Raw genomic sequence first — 23,189 nt, forward strand, 5'->3', positions numbered from 1 at the left:
CAGGGTGAGAACTGTTTAATAGTACACTGTAACAGATACGGGACAGGTACAGGGGAGGACAGTGTAATAGTACACTGTAACATAGATACAGGACAGGTACAGGGTGAGGACTGTGTAATAGTACACTGTAACATAGATACAGGACAGTACAGGGTGAGGACTATGTAATAGTACACTGTAACATAGATACAGGACAGGTACAGGGTGAGGACGGTGTAATAGTACACTGTAACATAGATACAGGACAGGTACATGGTGAGGACTATGTAATAGTACACTGTAACATAAATACGGGACAGGTACAGGGTGAGGACTGTGTAATAGCACACTGTAACATAGATACGGGACAGGTACAGGGTGAGGACTGTGTAATAGTACACTGTAACATAGATACAGGACAGGTACAGGGTGAGGACGGTGTAATAGTACACTGTAATATAAATACGGGACAGGTACAGGGTGAGGACTGTGTAATAGTACACTGTAACATAGATAGGGGACAGGTACAGGGTGAGGACTGTGTAATAGCACACTGTAACATAGATACGGGACAGGTACAGGGTGAGGACTGTGTAATAGTACACTGTAACATAGATACAGGATAGTCGCAGGGTGAGGACTGTGTAATAGTACACTGTAACATAGATACAGGACAGTTACAGGGTGAGGACTGTGTAATAGTACACTGTAACATAGATACAGTACAGGTACAGGGTGAGGACTGTGTAATAGTACACTGTAACATAGATACAGGACAGTTAGAATAGAATAGAATCAACTTTATTGGCCATGTGTGCTTGCGCACACTAGGAATTTTTTGTGGATTACAGTGCAGCATCAAGCAGGGATGAAATGGGGGGGGGGGGGGGGACGACACATTACATGCATACCATTGAGACATTTTACACATTCCATTGAGACATTAAACGCATTACATTGAGAGCATTAAGGCAGGGTGAGGACTGTGTAATAGTACACTGTAACATGGATACAGTACAGGTACAGGGTGAGGACTGTGTAATAGTACACTGTAAAATAGATACAGGATAGTTACAGGGTGAGGACTGTGTAATAGTACACTGTTACATAGATACAGTACAGGTACAGGGTGAGGACTGTGTAATAGTACACTGTAAAATAGATACAGGATAGTTACAGGGTGAGGACTGTGTAATAGTACACTGTAACATAGATACAGGACAGGTACAGGGTGAGGACTGTGTAATAGTACACTGTAACATAGATACAGGACAGGTACAGGGTGAGGACTGTGTAATAGTACACTGTAACATAGATACAGGACAGGTACAGGGTGAGGACTGTGTAATAGTACACTGTAACATAGATACAGGACAGGTACAGGGTGAGGACTGTGTAATAGTACACTGTAACATGGATACAGGACAGGTACAGGGTGAGGACTGTGTAATAGTACACTGTAACATAGATACAGGACAGGTACAGGGTGAGGACTGTGTAATAGTACAGTGTAACATAGATACAGGACAGGTACAGGGTTAGGACTGTGTAATAGTACACTGTAACATAGATACAGGGCAGGTACAGGGTGAGGACTGTGTAATAGTACACTGTAACATAGATACAGGGCAGGTACAGGGTGAGGACTGTGTAATAGTACACTGTAACATAGATACAGGACAGGTACAGGGTTAGGACTGTGTAATAGTACACTGTAACATAGATACAGTACAGGTACAGGGTGAGGACGGTGTAGTAGTACACTGTAACATAGATACAGGACAGGTACAGGGTGAGGACGGTGTAGTAGTACACTGTAACATAGATACAGGACAGGTACAGGGTGAGGACGGTGTAGTAGTCCACTGTAACATAGATACAGGACAGGTACAGGGTGAGGACTATGTAATAGTACACTGTAACATAGATACAGGACAGGTACAGGGTGAGGACGGTGTAATAGTACAGTGTAACATAAATACAGGACAGGTACAGGGTGAGGACTGTGAAATACCTGTAGTACACTGTAACATAGATACAGGACAGGTACAGGATGAGGACTGTGTAATAGTACACTGTAACATAGATACAGGACAGGTACAGGGTTAGGACTGTGTAATAGTACACTGTAACATAGATACAGGACAGGTACAGGGTGAGGACTGTGTAATAGTACACTGTAACATAGATACAGGACAGGTACAGGGTGAGGACTGTGTAATAGTACACTGTATCATATATACAGGACAGGTACAGGGTGAGGACGGTGTAATAGTACACTGTAACATAGATACAGGACAGGTACAGGGTTAGGACTGTGTAATAGTACACTGTAACATAGATACAGGACAGGTACAGGGTTAGGACTGTGTAATAGTACACTGTAACATAGATACAGGACAGGTACAGGGTGAGGACTGTGTAATAGTACACTGTAAAATAGATACAGGACAGTACAGGGTGAGGACTGTGTAATAGTACACTGTAACATAGATACAGGACAGGTACAGGGTGAGGACTGTGTAATAGTACACTGTAACATAGATACAGGACAGGTACAGGGTGAGGACGGTGTAATAGTACACTGTAACATAGATACAGGATAGTTACAGGGTGAGGACGGTGTAATAGTACACTGTAACATAGAGATACAGGACAGGTACAGGGTGAGGACTGTGTAATAGTACACTGTAAAATAGATACAGGACAGGTACAGGGTGAGGACTGTGTAAAAGTACACTGTAACATAGATACAGGACAGGTACAGGGTGAGGACTGTGTAATAGTACACTGTAACATAGATACAGGACAGGTACAGGGTTAGGACTGTGTAATAGTACACTGTAACATAGATACAGGACAGGTACAGGGTTAGGACTGTGTAATAGTACACTGTAACATAGATACAGGACAGGTACAGGGTGAGGACTGTGTAATAGTACACTGTAACATAGATACAGGACAGGTACAGGGTGAGGACTGTGTAATAGTACACTGTAACATAGAGATACAGGACAGGTACAGGGTGAGGACTGTGTAATAGTACACTGTAAAATAGATACAGGACAGGTACAGGGTGAGGACTGTGTAAAAGTACACTGTAACATAGATACAGGACAGGTACAGGGCGAGGACTGTGTAATAGTACACTGTGACATAGATACATGACAGTTACAGGGCGAGGACTGTGTAATAGTACACTGTAACATAGATACAGGACAGGTACAGGGTGAGGACTGTGTAATAGTACACTGTAAAATAGATACAGGACAGGTACAGGGTGAGGACTGTGTAATAGTACACTGTAACATAGATACAGGACAGGTACAGGGTTAGGACTGTGTAATAGTACACTGTAACATAGATACAGGACAGGTACAGGGTTAGGACTGTGTAATAGTACACTGTAACATAGATACAGGACAGGTACAGGGTGAGGACTGTGTAATAGTACACTGTAACATAGATACAGGACAGGTACAGGGTGAGGACTGTGTAATAGTACACTGTAACATAGAGATACAGGACAGGTACAGGGTGAGGACTGTGTAATAGTACACTGTAAAATAGATACAGGACAGGTACAGGGTGAGGACTGTGTAAAAGTACACTGTAACATAGATACAGGACAGGTACAGGGTGAGGACTGTGTAATAGTACACTGTGACATAGATACATGACAGTTACAGGGCGAGGACTGTGTAATAGTACACTGTAACATAGATACAGGACAGGTACAGGGTGAGGACTGTGTAATAGTACACTGTAACATAGATACAGGACAGGTACAGGGTGAGGCCTGTGTAATAGTACACTGTAACATAGATACAGGACAGGTACAGGGTGAGGACTGTGTAATAGTACACTGTAAAATAGATACAGGACAGGTACAGGGTGAGGACTGTGTAATAGTACACTGTAACATAGAGATACAGGACAGGTACAGGGTGAGGACTGTGTAATAGTACACTGTAAAATAGATACAGGACAGGTACAGGGTGAGGACTGTGTAAAAGTACACTGTAACATAGATACAGGACAGGTACAGGGTGAGGACTGTGTAATAGTACACTGTGACATAGATACATGACAGTTACAGGGCGAGGACTGTGTAATAGTACACTGTAACATAGATACAGGACAGGTACAGGATGAGGACTGTGTAATAGTACACTGTAACATAGATACAGGACAGGTACAGGGTGAGGACTGTGTAATAGTACACTGTAACATAGATACAGGACAGGTACAGGGTGAGGACTGTGTAATAGTACACTGTAACATAGAGATACAGGACAGGTACAGGGTGAGGACTGTGTAATAGTACAGTGTAACATAGATACAGGACAGGTACAGGGTGAGGACTGTGTAATAGTACACTGTAACATAGATACAGGACAGGTACAGGGTGAGGACTGTGTAATAGTACACTGTAACATAGATACAGGACAGGTACAGGGTGAGGACTGTGTAATAGTACACTGTATCATATATACAGGACAGGTACAGGGTGAGGACGGTGTAATAGTACACTGTAACATAGATACAGGACAGGTACAGGGTGAGGACTGTGTAATAGTACACTGTAAAATAGATACAGGACAGGTACAGGGTGAGGACTGTGTAAAAGTACACTGTAACATAGATACAGGACAGGTACAGGGTGAGGACTGTGTAATAGTACACTGTGACATAGATACATGACAGTTACAGGGCGAGGACTGTGTAATAGTACACTGTAACATAGATACAGGACAGGTACAGGGTGAGGACTGTGTAATAGTACACTGTAACATAGATACAGGACAGGTACAGGGTGAGGCCTGTGTAATAGTACACTGTAACATAGATACAGGACAGGTACAGGGTGAGGACTGTGTAATAGTACACTGTAAAATAGATACAGGACAGGTACAGGGTGAGGACTGTGTAATAGTACACTGTAACATAGAGATACAGGACAGGTACAGGGTGAGGACTGTGTAATAGTACACTGTAAAATAGATACAGGACAGGTACAGGGTGAGGACTGTGTAAAAGTACACTGTAACATAGATACAGGACAGGTACAGGGTGAGGACTGTGTAATAGTACACTGTGACATAGATACATGACAGTTACAGGGCGAGGACTGTGTAATAGTACACTGTAACATAGATACAGGACAGGTACAGGGTGAGGACTGTGTAATAGTACACTGTAACATGGATACAGGACAGGTACAGGGTGAGGACTGTGTAATAGTACACTGTAACATAGATACAGGACAGGTACAGGGTGAGGACTGTGTAATAGTACAGTGTAACATAGATACAGGACAGGTACAGGGTTAGGACTGTGTAATAGTACACTGTAACATAGATACAGGGCAGGTACAGGGTGAGGACTGTGTAATAGTACACTGTAACATAGATACAGGGCAGGTACAGGGTGAGGACTGTGTAATAGTACACTGTAACATAGATACAGGACAGGTACAGGGTTAGGACTGTGTAATAGTACACTGTAACATAGATACAGTACAGGTACAGGGTGAGGACGGTGTAGTAGTACACTGTAACATAGATACAGGACAGGTACAGGGTGAGGACGGTGTAGTAGTACACTGTAACATAGATACAGGACAGGTACAGGGTGAGGACGGTGTAGTAGTCCACTGTAACATAGATACAGGACAGGTACAGGGTGAGGACTATGTAATAGTACACTGTAACATAGATACAGGACAGGTACAGGGTGAGGACGGTGTAATAGTACAGTGTAACATAAATACAGGACAGGTACAGGGTGAGGACTGTGTAATACCTGTAGTACACTGTAACATAGATACAGGACAGGTACAGGATGAGGACTGTGTAATAGTACACTGTAACATAGATACAGGACAGGTACAGGGTGAGGACTGTGTAATAGTACACTGTAACATAGATACAGGACAGGTACAGGGTGAGGACTGTGTAATAGTACACTGTAACATAGAGATACAGGACAGGTACAGGGTGAGGACTGTGTAATAGTACAGTGTAACATAGATACAGGACAGGTACAGGGTGAGGACTGTGTAATAGTACACTGTAACATAGATACAGGACAGGTACAGGGTGAGGACTGTGTAATAGTACACTGTAACATAGATACAGGACAGGTACAGGGTGAGGACTGTGTAATAGTACACTGTATCATATATACAGGACAGGTACAGGGTGAGGACGGTGTAATAGTACACTGTAACATAGATACAGGACAGGTACAGGGTTAGGACTGTGTAATAGTACACTGTAACATAGATACAGGACAGGTACAGGGTTAGGACTGTGTAATAGTACACTGTAACATAGATACAGGACAGGTACAGGGTGAGGACTGTGTAATAGTACACTGTAAATAGATACAGGACAGTACAGGGTGAGGACTGTGTAATAGTACACTGTAACATAGATACAGGACAGGTACAGGGTGAGGACTGTGTAATAGTACACTGTAACATAGATACAGGACAGGTACAGGGTGAGGACGGTGTAATAGTACACTGTAACATAGATACAGGACAGGTACAGGGTGAGGATTGTGTAATAGTACACTGTAACATAGATACAGGACAGGTACAGGGTGAGGACTGTGTAATAGTACACTGTAACATAGATACAGGACAGGTACAGGGTGAGGACGGTGTAATAGTACACTGTAACATAGATACAGGATAGTTACAGGGTGAGGACGGTGTAATAGTACACTGTAACATAGAGATACAGGACAGGTACAGGGTGAGGACTGTGTAATAGTACACTGTAAAATAGATACAGGACAGGTACAGGGTGAGGACTGTGTAAAAGTACACTGTAACATAGATACAGGACAGGTACAGGGTTAGGACTGTGTAATAGTACACTGTAACATAGATACAGGACAGGTACAGGGTTAGGACTGTGTAATAGTACACTGTAACATAGATACAGGACAGGTACAGGGTGAGGACTGTGTAATAGTACACTGTAACATAGATACAGGACAGGTACAGGGTGAGGACTGTGTAATAGTACACTGTAACATAGAGATACAGGACAGGTACAGGGTGAGGACTGTGTAATAGTACACTGTAAAATAGATACAGGACAGGTACAGGGTGAGGACTGTGTAAAAGTACACTGTAACATAGATACAGGACAGGTACAGGGTGAGGACTGTGTAATAGTACACTGTGACATAGATACATGACAGTTACAGGGCGAGGACTGTGTAATAGTACACTGTAACATAGATACAGGACAGGTACAGGGTGAGGACTGTGTAATAGTACACTGTAAAATAGATACAGGACAGGTACAGGGTGAGGACTGTGTAATAGTACACTGTAACATAGATACAGGACAGGTACAGGGTTAGGACTGTGTAATAGTACACTGTAACATAGATACAGGACAGGTACAGGGTTAGGACTGTGTAATAGTACACTGTAACATAGATACAGGACAGGTACAGGGTGAGGACTGTGTAATAGTACACTGTAACATAGATACAGGACAGGTACAGGGTGAGGACTGTGTAATAGTACACTGTAACATAGAGATACAGGACAGGTACAGGGTGAGGACTGTGTAATAGTACACTGTAAAATAGATACAGGACAGGTACAGGGTGAGGACTGTGTAAAAGTACACTGTAACATAGATACAGGACAGGTACAGGGTGAGGACTGTGTAATAGTACACTGTGACATAGATACATGACAGTTACAGGGCGAGGACTGTGTAATAGTACACTGTAACATAGATACAGGACAGGTACAGGGTGAGGACTGTGTAATAGTACACTGTAACATAGATACAGGACAGGTACAGGGTGAGGCCTGTGTAATAGTACACTGTAACATAGATACAGGACAGGTACAGGGTGAGGACTGTGTAATAGTACACTGTAAAATAGATACAGGACAGGTACAGGGTGAGGACTGTGTAAAAGTACACTGTAACATAGATACAGGACAGGTACAGGGTGAGGACTGTGTAATAGTACACTGTAAAATAGATACAGGACAGGTACAGGGTGAGGACTGTGTAAAAGTACACTATAACATAAATACGGGAGAGTTACTGTAATTAAGTTACGGAATGAGTTTTGAGCTGATTTTGTGAGCTGTCCGATATTTCCGCTACAGTCTGACTGGTTTTCCAAAGGCGGGCAATGTAAAAGTGTCCAAGTTCATTAAAAGTCGGATGCTTTGGATCCAAATAAGAGCTGCCAGTAAAAAAGTTGGATCCAGATGTTCTGCTCATGTTAAACATGCAACTCGGACGATGAAATCGGAGCCGAGTTATAAAGTCACAAAAACAGCTCTATAAATTCAGACAAAATGAGAGCGGTTTCTTTTTGTTATATTCGCCAATATTTAAATTCATGTACAAGAACATTTGTAACAAATAAACATTTTCAAAATCATTCCTAATCTTAAAAATGCAAAATATAATATGATCTGTCAAAGTATTTGTTGCATTTTCCCCATGAAATGCATCTTATACGCATTGATGTGCGAATCGACACACAAACAGTTTCTGCTGATAAAAAGGATATGCAGCATGCCTATATTTTGCAGTAATTGTGACTGTATCTGGATAATATTCTTATGCTACAGTGTTTCCCAGACAAACAGTGTAACATTATTTGGTATGCAGATACAGTCTTCATTATACATAAAATATAAACAGACCGTATTGGCATACCAAATTATGTTACACTATTTGGCTGGTAAACACTTTAGCATAGCATTATATACAGAATATAGACATGCTGAATATAATTTTAATGAGCAGCAGCCACTTGTGCATCCCATACACATCCTGTTGTGAATAAGATGCATTTGTTGTGGAAAAAAAGATAAATCACATATACAGTACATGAGCTGTTTTGACAGAATAAAGTATATTTAGCATTTTTAAGGTTAGAAATCATTTTGACAATGTTTATTTGTTAAAATTGTGCTGTAATTGTGTGCTCATTCCGGTTGTTCTGAAAAAAAAACAGTACTTGTGAGTTATCTGGGCGCCCGATTTCTAAATCGGGTCGGATCGGGCACATCGCATCGCATCGCATGCGACCATCGGATGCGATGCGATGCGATGCGATGACCCGATTTTTCCATAGGAATCAATGTTAAAATGGACTGAGTCCATTTTAACATGGAATTCAATGGGAAAAAGGGGTCCTTTTCATACCCCTACTATCCAAGTGGGCATGGAGTTGGATATAAACCTGTGGCGAGCGTAGCGAGCCACCGAGCCCGAAGCGTGGCGAGCCCCGCGAGGGGACACAGAATACCGTCCCCTCGCGGGGCTCGCTTCGCTCGCCACGCTTCGGGCTCGGTGGCTCGCTACGCTCGCCACAGGTTTATATCCAACTCCATGCCCACTTGGATAGTAGGGGTATGAAAAGGACCCCTTTTTCCCTTTGAATTCCATGTTAAAATGGACTCAGTCCATTTTAACATTGATTCCTATGGAAAAATCGGGTCATCGCATCCGATGGTCGCATGCGATGCGATGCGATATCGCATCGCATCGCATCTGATTGTATGCCTTAACTTAAGGCATACAATCAAAAAATCGGGCGCCCAGATAACTCATAAGTACCAAAAAACCCCCACAAAACGGTTGCTTCCCGCTCTGAAAATACTGTCAGAAATCGGATCCGACTTCTTGGAAAAAGGTTGGACACTAGCGTCCGACTTTGTGCACACCGGCCATAGTTTATCAATAATAGTGACGGCGGTTTTCTGTCACAGATAAAGAGTAACATTGTAATAGGAAGAGATTTTTAGTAAGGTTCTGAAATTGCACAAAATCGCATTTTTTGAAATCGCTAACGTTTTGACAAAATTGCAAATGTAATGAAATACGAATTGAGGTGGCAGTGGTGTAACTATAATTATTCCGCCCCCCCCCCTCCCCGCTGCAAAATTTTCGGCGGGGGGGTGGTGGAATAATTATAGTTACGCCACTGATACTTTGCTACATGTACTGCAAATACTGTAACAAGGTGGGATCCGCAGCAGCTGCTGCCGTTCTGCCTGCCTACGGTCCAGGGAGCCCAGAAGAGACAGCAGTGCATGGAGGGGGGAGCTCACTGGCTGTGTGAGGGACGCTCAATTACCCTGTCATTGCGTCCTCACACAGACAGCCAGAGACGGAGAAGGCTGCCTCAGCTCAGTCACTCAGGCATCTTGCCGTGACCCTCCGCCCCAGTGGCGCCTGCTCCCCCCACCATCGCTGGGGCTGCGGAGCGATACTTGCGCCACTGTGAGGTGGTCCCCCGTACTTTTGGAACTAGGACCAGTCTGAGAGACTGGTGCTGGTTTCATAAATACGGGGGAACCCTACACATTTTGTCCCCTGTATTATTGAAACCAGGACCGAATCAATGAGCCTGGGGCTGGTTATGCTCAGGAGGGGGGACCCCACACAAATTTTTTGTTTTATTTTCACTTTAACACATTTTTTGGGGCCAGAACAATGCACAGAGCTCACTGATCTGTGCATGGTTCAGTCAAATTCATCTGCCAGAACCTGATCTATTTGTTTTATTTTATTTTGCGATAGTTGGTAACGTTTTCCAAAAATTGCACCGTATTACTTTTGCGAGTTGTATACTTTACAGTGGGAAAACATCTGGATGCGATATGAAGTTTGAAAAAAAAATCAACACGTCAAAATGTGGGATTTTCGCAGCAAAAAATTTGATTTTTACTGCAATTTGCATCCAATTACATGTGCGATTTTCAGAATTTGACTTTTTTTTTAACTAAAAAATCGCATGCAGTCAAAATATCTCATCCTATTTACATGTCACAAAAATGGTCAGACCAGCAGTAAAAACAAAGATGCTATAGTGTTGTAAGATATTGGGCTTATTTATACAAAGCAACAAAAGCGGCAGCATTGGTCCTATACACCAATCACTTTGCAGTGCAGTTTACAAAATATATGCACATGTTTACTGTTTCATTTTACTATGGAGAACCCACCATTCTACTTTATTCACCCCCCCCCCCCCCCCCCTCTCATGTGTGTTACAATGGGATGTTCTAAGCACAGCTTGTATTAATTCAGAGTTCCCAATAATGTTCTTGATATTCTTGCACAGAACATTCGTCAAGCAGGAAAGGTCATGGGTTAGGTCAGGCCTTCATCATCCTTCCAATGCATTGTACACTTACCATAGCGAGAGACAAGAGAGGGAGATACACAAAAGCGGAATAAAGAGTAAGGAATGCAGAGACAGGGAAAGAAAGATTGATAGATTCATCCGTATGTCATACAGGACGGAAATATTAGAAGTGCGCCTATGGTAAGTCACTCTCTGTGTCTGCGTCACTGCCACAATAGTCTCCCTGTGTGTACGTCATTGAGTTTCCAAATCAGTTATACAACCAATTCCAGTGCATTTATAGATATATATTGCCGTATACAGGACCTGCCTTTTAAAGAGAAACCTGTATATTGTCCTGTCATGTAACTAGAGACCTCATAACTCATGCCACGTTACTACAGGCCTACTGACCATCATGCCATATACGTAAGGGCCTTGGAGACATACATAGATGTGCCCTTATATACCTATGCCATACGGAGTAACACACTTGCCCGCATCCAATAAAGCCGCTTCCTGTGTACCAGAGATGCCAGGTTGTGGCTTTAGTCACACAGGAATTAGTGCAACCTATGCACAAAGTCACCGATTGAGCACAAGAGAATGTGGCGGGTGGGATAGCCGTGGCCTCTCGTATAGGAACCTTCTGTACTAGGTGGTGATTCTGGTTGACTCGCAAAACAGCGACTGAGCATGCACAAAAGCTATTATGCACATGTACAGCCCCCCTTTGTGAATAGCTTTGGTGACTTGCATAGTTATCGAGCCGTATGTAAGCATCGGGGCGGATGGTTGCGGGAATGGGGAATCCTCATGAAAACGCCAGATGTTCCCATGGTTACGTGGATGGGCCGATGCCTGCCAGGAGCGGACAGCTGACGTCACAGGACATCAGCTACCTGCCCGGCCTTCGCCCAGGCGCATGCAAATAAAAGCTAACCTGAATCAGACCTATGATTTGGGACTCAGCCACACACAAGTAATATTACGGCAAGCCCAGTGGTCAGCGTATGCTGGCAATGTAAAATGTTATATCTGTCTTCATTTTAGCGCAGTCTTGTCTATATTCTTGTAGCCTTGCTAGTTTCTATATGGTCTGAGTACCTACATCACACTGCTGCCTGAATGAGAGACTTCATTGCTTTGTATTAGTGTTTCTGTTGGTATAATTATAGTTTTATTGACTGTAAGCTTGCAGCAGGGCCCTCCGACCTCCAAGTCTGTCTGTTTTTACCTAGTTTGCTCTATCGCTGTCTACAATTGTAAAGCGCAACGGAATCTGCTGCGCTATATAAGAAACTGTAAATAAATAATAGAACACCCTGCTATGTAACTAGTGGCACATAGAACACCCTGCTATGTAACTAGTGGCACATAGAACACCCCGCTATGTAACTAGTGGCACATAGAACACCCCGCTATGTAACTAGTGGCACATAGAACACCCCGCTATGTAACTAGTGGCACATAGAACACCCTGCTATGTAACTAGCGGCACATAGAACACCCCGCTATGTAACTAGTGGCACATAGAACACCCCGCTATGTATACTGCAATATGACTATGAACCTACAGATCCTGATACACAACTGGTGACCCACACAGCATCCAGCTGCACATATGGCCATCATATATAAAGAGATACAGACAGACCACTCTGCTATGTCACTAGTGATCTACAGATCATCCTACCATGTAACTAGCGGCATACATATCCTCCTCCCATGTAACTAGTAGCATACATATCATCCCCCCATGTAACTAGCAGCATACATATCATCCCCCCATGTAACTAGCAGCAAACATATCATCCTCCCATGTAACTAGCGGCATACATATCCTCCTCCCATGTAACTAGTAGCATACATATCATCCCCCCATGTAACTAGCAGCATACATATCATCCCCCCATGTAACTAGCAGCAAACATATCATCCTCCCATGTAACTAGCGGCATACATATCATCCCCCCATGTAACTAGCAGCATACATATCATCCCCCCATGTAACTAGCAGCATACATATCATCCTCCCATGTAACTAGCGGCATACATATCATCCTCCCATGTAACTAGCGACATACATATCATCCTCCCATCTAACTAGCAGCATACATATCATCCCCCCATGTAACTAGTAGCATACATATCATCCCCCCATGTAACTAGCAGCATACATATCATCCCCCCATGTAACTAGCAGCATACATATCATCCTCCCATGTAACTAGCGGCATACATATCATCCTCCCATGTAACTAGCGGCATACATATCATCCTCCCATCTAACTAGCAGCATACATATCATCCTCCCATCTAACTAGCAGCATACATATCATCCCCCCATGTAACTAGCAGCATACATATCATCCTCCCATCTAACTAGCAGCATATATATCATCCTCCCATCTAACTAGCGGCATATATATCATCCTCCCATGTAACTAGCAGCATAGATATCATCCTCCTATGTAACTAGCAGCATACATATCATCCCCCCATGTAACTAGCGGCATACATATCCTCCTCCCATGTAACTAGCAGCATACATATCATCCTCCCATGTAACTAGCAGCATACATATCCTCCTCCCATGTAACTAGCAGCATACATATCCTCCTCCCATGTAACTAGCAGCATACATATCATCCTCCCATGTAACTAGCGGCATATATATCATCCTCCCATGTAACTAGCAGCATACATATCATCCCCCCATGTAACTAGCAGCATACATATCATCCTCCCATGTAACTAGCGGCATATATATCATCCTCCCATGTAACTAGCAGCATACATATCATCCTCCCATGTAACTAGCAGCACACATATCATCCCCCCATGTAACTAGCGGCATACATATCCTCCTCCCATGTAACTAGTAGCATACATATCATCCCCCCATGTAACTAGCAGCATACATATCATCCTCCCATGTAACTAGCAGCATACATATCATCCTCCCATGTAACTAGCAGCATACATATCATCCTCCCATGTAACTAGCAGCATACATATCATCCTCCCATGTAACTAGCAGCATACATATCATCCCCCCATGTAACTAGCGGCATACATATCCTCCTCCCATGTAAATAGCAGCATACATATCATCCTCCCATGTAACTAGCAGCATACATATCATCCTCCCATGTAACTAGCAGCATACATATCATCCCCCCATGTAACTAGCAGCATACATATCCTCCTCCCATGTAACTAGCAGCATACATATCATCCCCCCATGTAACTAGCAGCATACATATCATCCTCCCATGTAACTAGCAGCATACATATCATCCTCCCATGTAACTAGCAGCATACATATCATCCCCCCATGTAACTAGCGGCATACATATCCTCCTCCCATGTAACTAGCGGCATACATATCATCCTCCCATGTAACTAGCAGCATACATATCATCCTCCCATGTAACTAGCGGCATACATATCCTCCTCCCATGTAACTAGCAGCATACATATCCTCCTCCCATGTAACTAGCAGCATACATATCATCCTCCCATGTAACTAGCAGCATACATATCATCCTCCCCCATGTAACTAGCGGCATACATATCCTCCTCCCATGTAACTAGCGGCATACATATCATCCTCCCATGTAACTAGCAGCATACATATCATCCTCCCATGTAACTAGTAGCATACATATTCTCCTCCCATGTAACTAGCGGCATAGATTGTAAGCTTGCGAGCAGGGCCCTCCTACATTTTGACTGTCTGTAAATACCCTGTTTTGTTGTATCACTGTCTGCTATTGTAAAGTGCAACGGAATATGCTGCGCTATATAAGAAACTGTTAATAAATAAATAAATAAATACATATCATCCTCCCATGTAACTAGCAGCATACATATCATCCTCCCATGTAACTAGCAGCATACATATCATCCTCCCATGTAACTAGCAGCATACATATCATCCTCCCATGTAACTAGCAGCATACATATCATCCTCCCATGTAACTAGCAGCATACATATCATCCTCCCATGTAACTAGCAGCATACATATCATCCTCCCATGTAACTAGCAGCATACATATCATCCTCCCATGTAACTAGCAGCATACATATCATCCTTCCATGTAACTAGTAGCAGCATACATATTATCCTCCCATGTAACTAGCAGCATACATATCATCCTCCCATGTAACTAGTAGCATACATATCATCCTCCCATCTAACTAGCAGCATACATATTCTCCTCCCATGTAACTAGCAGCATACATATCATCCTCCCATGTAACTAACAGCATACATATCATCCTCCCATGTAACTAGTAGCATACATATCATCCTCCCATGTAACTAGCAGCATACATATCATCCTCCCATCTAACTAGCAGCATACATATAATACTACCATGTAACTAGCAGCATACATATCACTGCCATGTAACTAGCAGCATACATATCACTGCCATGTAACTTGAAGTATAGTATTCATATAATAAGTGGCGTTCATATTAACCTCCAATGTAACTAGCAGTATAACATATCATCTTCTCATGTAACAAGTGATGTACACATCCCCTATGTAACTAGCGGGATACATATTATCTTCCATGTAACTTGCGCATATATATCATCCTGCCATGTAATAAGTGACATACATATCATCCTGCCATGTAATAAGTGACATACATATCATCCTGCCATGTAATAAGTGACATACATATCATCCTGCCATGTAATAAGTGACATACATATCATCCTGCCATGTAATAAGTGACATACATATCATCCTGACATGTAATAAGTGACATACATATCATCCTGACATGTAATAAGTGACATACTGTACATATCATCCTCCATGTACATTGCGGCAGACATATCATCCTGCATTGTAATTAGTGCCATGGCAGCATATATACATGGATGGATGATAGTACACCAGTACATATCATCCTCATATGAAGCTATTAGTGTACATATCATCCTGCCATGTAATTAGTTGCATACAGATCATGCTCCCATGTAAATAGTGGCTTATAGATCCTCTAGCTCTGCACCTGGAGATTACGGGTCATGCTGACATTTAACTATAAAACTACAGGTCATTATGTCAAGTAATTGTAGACCAACATCCACAGATCATCCTGACCTATAACCTGTGACCTACAGAATAGTGCCATGTAACTAGTGACATATAGATCATCCTGCAATGTATTTGGTAACCTACTGATCATCCTGTCATCTAACTAGCTACCTGCTGATCATCCTGCCATGTAACCAGAGACCTACTGGTTATCCTGCCATCTAACTAGCGACCTGCTGATCATCCTGCCATGTAACTAGTGGCATCTAGATCATCTGGCAATACAACTACAGACCTACAGGTCACATCCTTTTATGTGACAACTGGCAGGACCTACAGACCATACTGCCATGCAATTTATGACTTATAGACCTTCCAGAGATGTAACTCATGATCTACAGACCATTCTGACATGTAACACATAACCAACAAACCATCCTGCCATGTAAATAATGACCTACAGACCCCCTGACATGTAACTCATGACCTTCAGGCCATCCAGCATTGTATCTCATGACATATAGACCGTCCTGTCATGTAACTCATGACCAACAGACCATTGTGCCATATAACTCCTGACCTACAGACCATAGTGTCATGTAACTTGTGACCAACAGACCATCCTACCATGTAGCTCATGACCTACAGATGATACTGCCATGTACCTCATAACCTATACACTATCCTCTCATATAACTCATGAAGTACAGATCGTCATCCCTCGTAACTCATGACCAACAGACCATCCTGCCATGTAACTCATGAGCTACAGACCATCCTGCCATGTAACTCATGACCTACAGACCATCCTGCCATGTAACTCATGAACTAAAGTCCTTCCTGCCATGTAACTCATGACCAACAGACAATCATGCCATGTAACTCCTGAGCTACAGATCATCATCCCATGTAAGTCATGACCAACAGATCTTTGTGCCATGTAACTCCTGACCTATTGACAATAGTGCCATGTAACTTGTGACCAACAGACTATCCTACCATGTAACTCATAACCTACAAGCCATCCAGCAATGTATCTCATGACCTATAGATCATCCTGTCATGTAACTCATGACCTATAGATGATATTGCCATGTACCTCATATCCTACACACTATCCTCTCATATAACTCATGAACTACAGATCATCATCCCATGTAGCACATGACCTACAGGCCATCCTGCCATGTAACTCATGACCAATAGACCATCCTAGTATGTAACTCATGACCAACAGATCACACTGCCATGCAACTCATGACCAACAGATCACACTGCCATGCAACTCATGACCAACAGATCACACTACCATGTGACTCATGACCAATAGACCATCCTGCCATGTAACTCATGACCAATAGACCATCCTACTATGTAACACATGATTAACAGATCACACTGCCATGTAACACATGACCAATAGACCATCCTGCTATGTAACTCATGACCAACAGGCCATCCTGCCATCTAACTCATGACCAATAGACCATCCTGCCATGTAACTCATGACCAATAGACCATCTTACTATGTAAGTCATGACCAATAGACCATCCTACTATGTAACTCATGATTAACAGATCACACTGCCATGTAACTCATGACCAACAGATCATACTGCCATAAAACTCATGCCCAATAGACCATCTTGCCATGTAACTCATGATTCACAGAACATCCTGCAATGTAACTCATGACCAATAGATTCATCCTACTATGTAACTCATGACCAATAGACCATCCTACTAAGTAACTCATGATTAACAGACCATCCTGTCATGCATCTCATGACCTACAGACCATCCTGTCATGCATCTCATGACCTACAGACCATCCTGTCATGCATCTCATGACCTACAGACCATCCCACCATGTAACTCATGACCTACAGATCAAAATGCCATGTAACTCGTGACCAATAGACCATCCTGCAATGTAACTCATGACCAATAGATTCATCCTACTATGTAACTCATGACCAATAGACCATCCTACTAAGTAACTCATGATTAACAGACCATCCTGTCATGCATCTCATGACCTACAGACCATCCTGTCATGCATCTCATGACCTACAGACCATCCCACCATGTAACTCATGACCTACAGATCAAACTGCCATGTAACTCGTGACCAATAGACCATCCTACTATGTAACTTATGATTAACAGACCATAGGGGGTTTGCTAAAGCAAACTCCTTTAATGGACAAAACCATGTGCTCTGCAGGTGGGGCTGGTGTAACATGTGCAGAGAGAGTTACATTTGGGGGAGTAATTTTGTTTCTGTGCAGGGTAAATACTGGCTGCTTTATTTTTACACTGCAATATAGAAATCAGTTTGAACACACCCCGCCCAAATATAACTCTCTCTGCACATGTTACATCAGCCCCACCTGCAGTGCACATTGTTTTGTCCATTAAAGAAGGAGTTTGCTTTTGAAGACCAACCAGAATCACCCCCATACTGCCTTGTAACTCATGACCAATAGACCATCCTGCAATGTAACTCATGACCAACAGATCATACTGCCATGTAACAACTACTGACCTAAAAATGATGCCATCATATACAGTAGCTATTGACCTATAAATCATCATTACATAGAAGTGCAGACCTACAGTACTAGCTTCCTGGTTTGCAACTGGCAACGTTTACACCATCCTGTAAGTATAGAGCTACAGACTCTCCTAACTAGTAACTACAGACCTCCGGAACATCCTACCAAACTTAAATGGCCATGCATCTAGATACCTACAGATTACCCTGCCATGTAGAATACAACTGGAGACCCATACACCATCTAGCTACATAATAACTAGTGTACAAACCAGTGCACCGTGTAACTAGAGATCTTCAGACCATCCAACCAACTAGTCAGATATACATTGGACGACCTTGCAATTAAAACTGTTGAATGACAGACTTTCTTTTAGCACGTCCCCCACTTTAGGTGTGACAGTTCTTTATTAGTGGCTCTGTCCCGTTACACCCCGTCAGTGCAGCTTTGTCCCGATTGATTCAGAAAGGTTTTGATGGAACACCCACGTTCATTGCTGTTCTGCCCACCACCCATCGCAGGATGCCCACCACCCATCGCAGGTCTCTGAGAACAATTCAGATGTGTCCAGATTTTATTCATTCCCAGGGGAAAATGCTGTTGGTCAGTTACTTCTATTGCAGGAATAATTACTGGCTGATCGCCTAGATTCTGGATATCACCAGGCTTTTCAGAATGACCATTCAAAGGTTATATCTGTATTGACAGTGGCCAAATTGGATACATATTCAGCCATTTAATAATAAGGCAATAGGGTCACATGTGAACGTGTGTGACTGGTCCCCTGAGAGATATGCAGATCATACAGAATTACTGACACACCCTATACAATGTATCAAGAACTAAAACAGACAATAAATATTTATGAAGGAACAAAAAGGCCTTCTATAACAGCACACTGCCAAGCACCAGCGCGTGTGTATCATTCTGCGGGGAAATCAGCACTGTCATGTATAATATAGGATTATATTGCTATGGTGAGCATTTATTTTTAATATTACAAATCTGTGGTGTATTTTCTTTTTTTATCGCAAACATCAAGAGGCAAGTAGCAAACACTTTGTCTTCAGTCTTAAGGGGGTATTTATCATAGCTCAGATAGAGATAAAATTGTGAGAGATAAAGGACTCAGCTTCTGCCTTACATGTTACAGGCTGTGTTTGAAAAATGACAGTTAGGATAGGATTGCTTGGTACTTTATCTCTCACAATTGTATCTCTTGCTTTAATAAATACACCCCCTTCCCATTAGTCTTTTACTAAGTACAAGTATATTAATAGCTGTAGTCATCTAACTCTTATTCACAAGCAGCCAATATAAAAAAAAGGTGCTTCTGTTGTAAGGCCGGTTCCCATCTTTACATTAGGAATGAGGTTATGGTAATTGTCTCCCAACCTACGGAACATGTCAAAGACACACGCACACGCACACACTGACAGCACAGCTCCACGTCAAAATACCATAACATCAAAGGACAAAATGCCGTTCAGAGGCTTCCAAGTACAAGAGGGTCCTGGCGTTAAGGATCTCTTTGGGGTATTTCTTAACACTTCTGCTGATAAAAGCACAAGAGTGCAGAGCAGTAGTGTTAAGTTACCTCTAGATGGCAGGATACAATATGGGACCCAGGAACGGACTAGGAAAGGGGTAAGAGTCATGGTAGGGGAAGTGGAAGGGATCTACCTTATAAGCAACTCGAGCAGGGCATTTCTTCCCCAGACCCAAGGGAGGCGAGATAAGTCTGAGCATCTCATACAAGTCTGTATATTTCATGCGGCCCCTGGGAACAGAGAGAGGAGCCACAGATCCATGGAAAGGAGGTGGATGTCATGAGAAAGAGTGGGAAATGACAGGAAATGTAAGGTCGTATGGTAGGAAATGGGTGAAAGGTGTGACAATGGCAGATATGAGGCACACGAAGAAGGGAAGAGGTAGAGATATCAAAAGAGGATCACGAGGGAGTTAAAGAGACAGAGAAACATCAAAAGGTGCGGAGAAGGGAAAATATAAACAAGGACAATGTATCAACCAGGTAGACGTGGGTAAATCAGTGGTAACAAAGAGAAAGAGGTAATGAGAAGGGATGAGAAGAAGTGAAGTCCATGCAGTGTAATGTATATATCATTTGGAAATGAATGGTCATGATTAAAAATAAAAAGATGCGAAGAGATGGATTACAGGATGCCAGGAAGAATGAATTGGAATAGATTGAATACAGAATAGGAAGAAAGAGGAAGAAAAAGTGAGAGGAAGATAAATATGAGAGAGTACATCTCAGTACATAGCGAGGAAAGGGTTGGGGGGTGGGGGGAAATCAGAGGAACATGGAGAGAAAAGGAATGAAAAGAAATTAGATCAACTTATATCTGCGTCGCCTTCTGAGGTAGTGACATATCACCCACACAAGGGAACTGAAACCTTACATTCATTGGAACCCAAAACAATAGCACCTAAAGGAAAGAATACACAGGAGGGTAGAATTCTATAGGTCTCCCCCACAGCGGGATTTCCCCCCAGGCATATTGGACAACAAAGGAAATCCAGGTCAGGAATGAATCTCTATTTAATGCATTAATTAGTTGACAAAAAGAAATCAAAACCAAACCAAAATTGTATTTCTATAGGCAGGTGGGAGAATTCTCATTTTACAACCTCTCTCCATTATAGGTGTGAGGAGAAGTTATGCCTTGTCCTGCCAGTATGAGTTGGGAAGGGAGTTTGGGAGTAGGGAGGAAGATGTTTTTAGTGGTGGTGGTGGTAAAAGGGGTGCGAGGTTTATGGAATGTGGAAGGAGATCCAGGATGGTTAATGGAGCCCCCCTGAGACTCCTCCGCACCCTCCCCCCCTTTCCATCAAGCATTTATTTCTTCCTAAAAGCAGGCTCCCATCCCCAAAATACAATATCTGTGCCCAGACCCTCGGAATCCCAGCAAGCCCATGCTTCTTCCGGATACTATATACCCTTTAGCTGCCACAGGACGAACCAATAAATCCCCCGGCAGCCAAAGAGAGAGGATGCACTACGTGTACACAGCTGAATACAGCTCCGTAGACAAATATATATATGATATATATATATTAAATTAGGTGGGTGAAAAGCAACGCGCATTCCGCTGAAATTCTTGCAGGGGATAACGGGCTAGTTTTGAAGGAGGGGAGAAAAGGAATATTATCCAGGGGTGAGAGAAGGAAGGATAGGTATATGGGGTAAGGGGGTGTGGAAGTTCGTTCTGTGCTTTTTTTTTTTGGTTGTAATGGTTTTCCAAACCTTGCAGGCCACCCTGTGTGGGCATTTCTTCCCCAAACCCAGCGGTGGGGATATAACCCGCAACAAACTGTACATGTCCTTATAATGAATGCGCCCGCTGAAATAAGAACAGAAGGGGAGTTAGTTAAAAGGGTGTGAAGCTTTCAGAGGTGACCCTCCCTTTAATCATACTCTCACGGATGCAGTGCTGTGGTCCTGCATGATATAGAAGACACAGGAAGATGTTATGTGATGGTTAAAGTCTCAAACTCGTCTGTTGTCAAGAGTGACGTGACGTCTTGCTCAGACTTATATTACAGTATTCTCCTCTCGTATCTCGGAGGAACCATTTCAAATCAGGGGTACCACAATTACTTACAGTATAGTTCTACTAAGGAATAACCAGACAGCAAAGGATATATAGATTAAAGAATACAAAAAAAAATAATCAAAGCTCTAGAATACGTGGGCTTAAGTATAAAAAAAACATTCTACCCCAGCTGTTCACTAGCATTCAGTCACTTTAGGGCTTAACTACACAGTGAATATAGGGATGTTCGGTAAAACACCAAAACCCCTACGCTACACAAGTGCAGGTTCATGACGTAGAGGTGGATATAGAGGATGAGGCGGCGGGGAAGAGCTAAGTAATGGGAGAAAACATGGTTCGTGGACAAAATGTAGATTAGAAAAGAGAAAAAAAAAACTATAGGAATAAACAAGAGATATGTATTATTATTCACATTTGAAGCAAGACGGAATTAAACGCCTTTCAAAAGAACACGTTGCATAAAACCTACATTATCCGGCTAATGACCAAAAACTTTGAAGCAGTTTTTCTTTAAACCACTTTGGTCCCCTGTAATCAGTTTGAGAATTCAACCACGACATCCATACGTATAGACTAATAACATAGCTCAACAGTCATGTGAAGAAATAAGAGTAGGTACAGAACATAATATATATATATAGTCATAAAAACAAATAATATAATCAAAGATAGAATTTAAAAAAATAATACAAAAATACATAGACTGAAACAAAAAATACATGTTAGAGAAAGAACAGGGTAGAAAATCTGTGGCTGCACATAGAACACAGTTAATAAAAAGCATACGGTTATTAGTATTTGTTACTGGCAGGGAAGCTGGTGGGGGGGAATATTGCAGCCCGCTGTATCTCTTGGATAGAACGGTGGCCTTCTG

General features: G+C 42.5%; 1 protein-coding gene across 15 annotated transcripts in view; it reads right to left on the bottom strand.

Annotated features, from left to right (window-relative positions):
- The window catches only part of CACNA1A (calcium voltage-gated channel subunit alpha1 A), a 243,911-nt gene that overhangs the window by 38,847 nt on the left and 181,875 nt on the right, over window positions 1–23,189 (bottom strand). For 9 of the 15 annotated variants that reach the window (XM_083185296.1, XM_083185297.1, XM_083185294.1 and 6 more), the window contains one exon: window positions 22,006–22,102. The exons of 2 other annotated variants lie outside the window; for them this stretch is intronic. In XM_083185296.1, the coding sequence (XP_083041422.1) occupies window positions 22,006–22,102 (97 nt within the window). Of the gene's footprint in view, window positions 1–20,420; window positions 20,518–22,005; window positions 22,103–23,189 lie in introns of all 15 variants that reach the window. 4 more of the 15 variants (XM_083185302.1, XM_083185295.1, XM_083185307.1 and 1 more) reach the window with 1 other exon arrangement.

The sequence above is a fragment of the Crinia signifera genome, chromosome 4, assembly GCF_055691185.1.
Source record: "Crinia signifera chromosome 4, ASM5569118v1, whole genome shotgun sequence".
In the NCBI taxonomy this organism is placed as follows: Eukaryota; Metazoa; Chordata; class Amphibia; order Anura; family Myobatrachidae; genus Crinia; species Crinia signifera.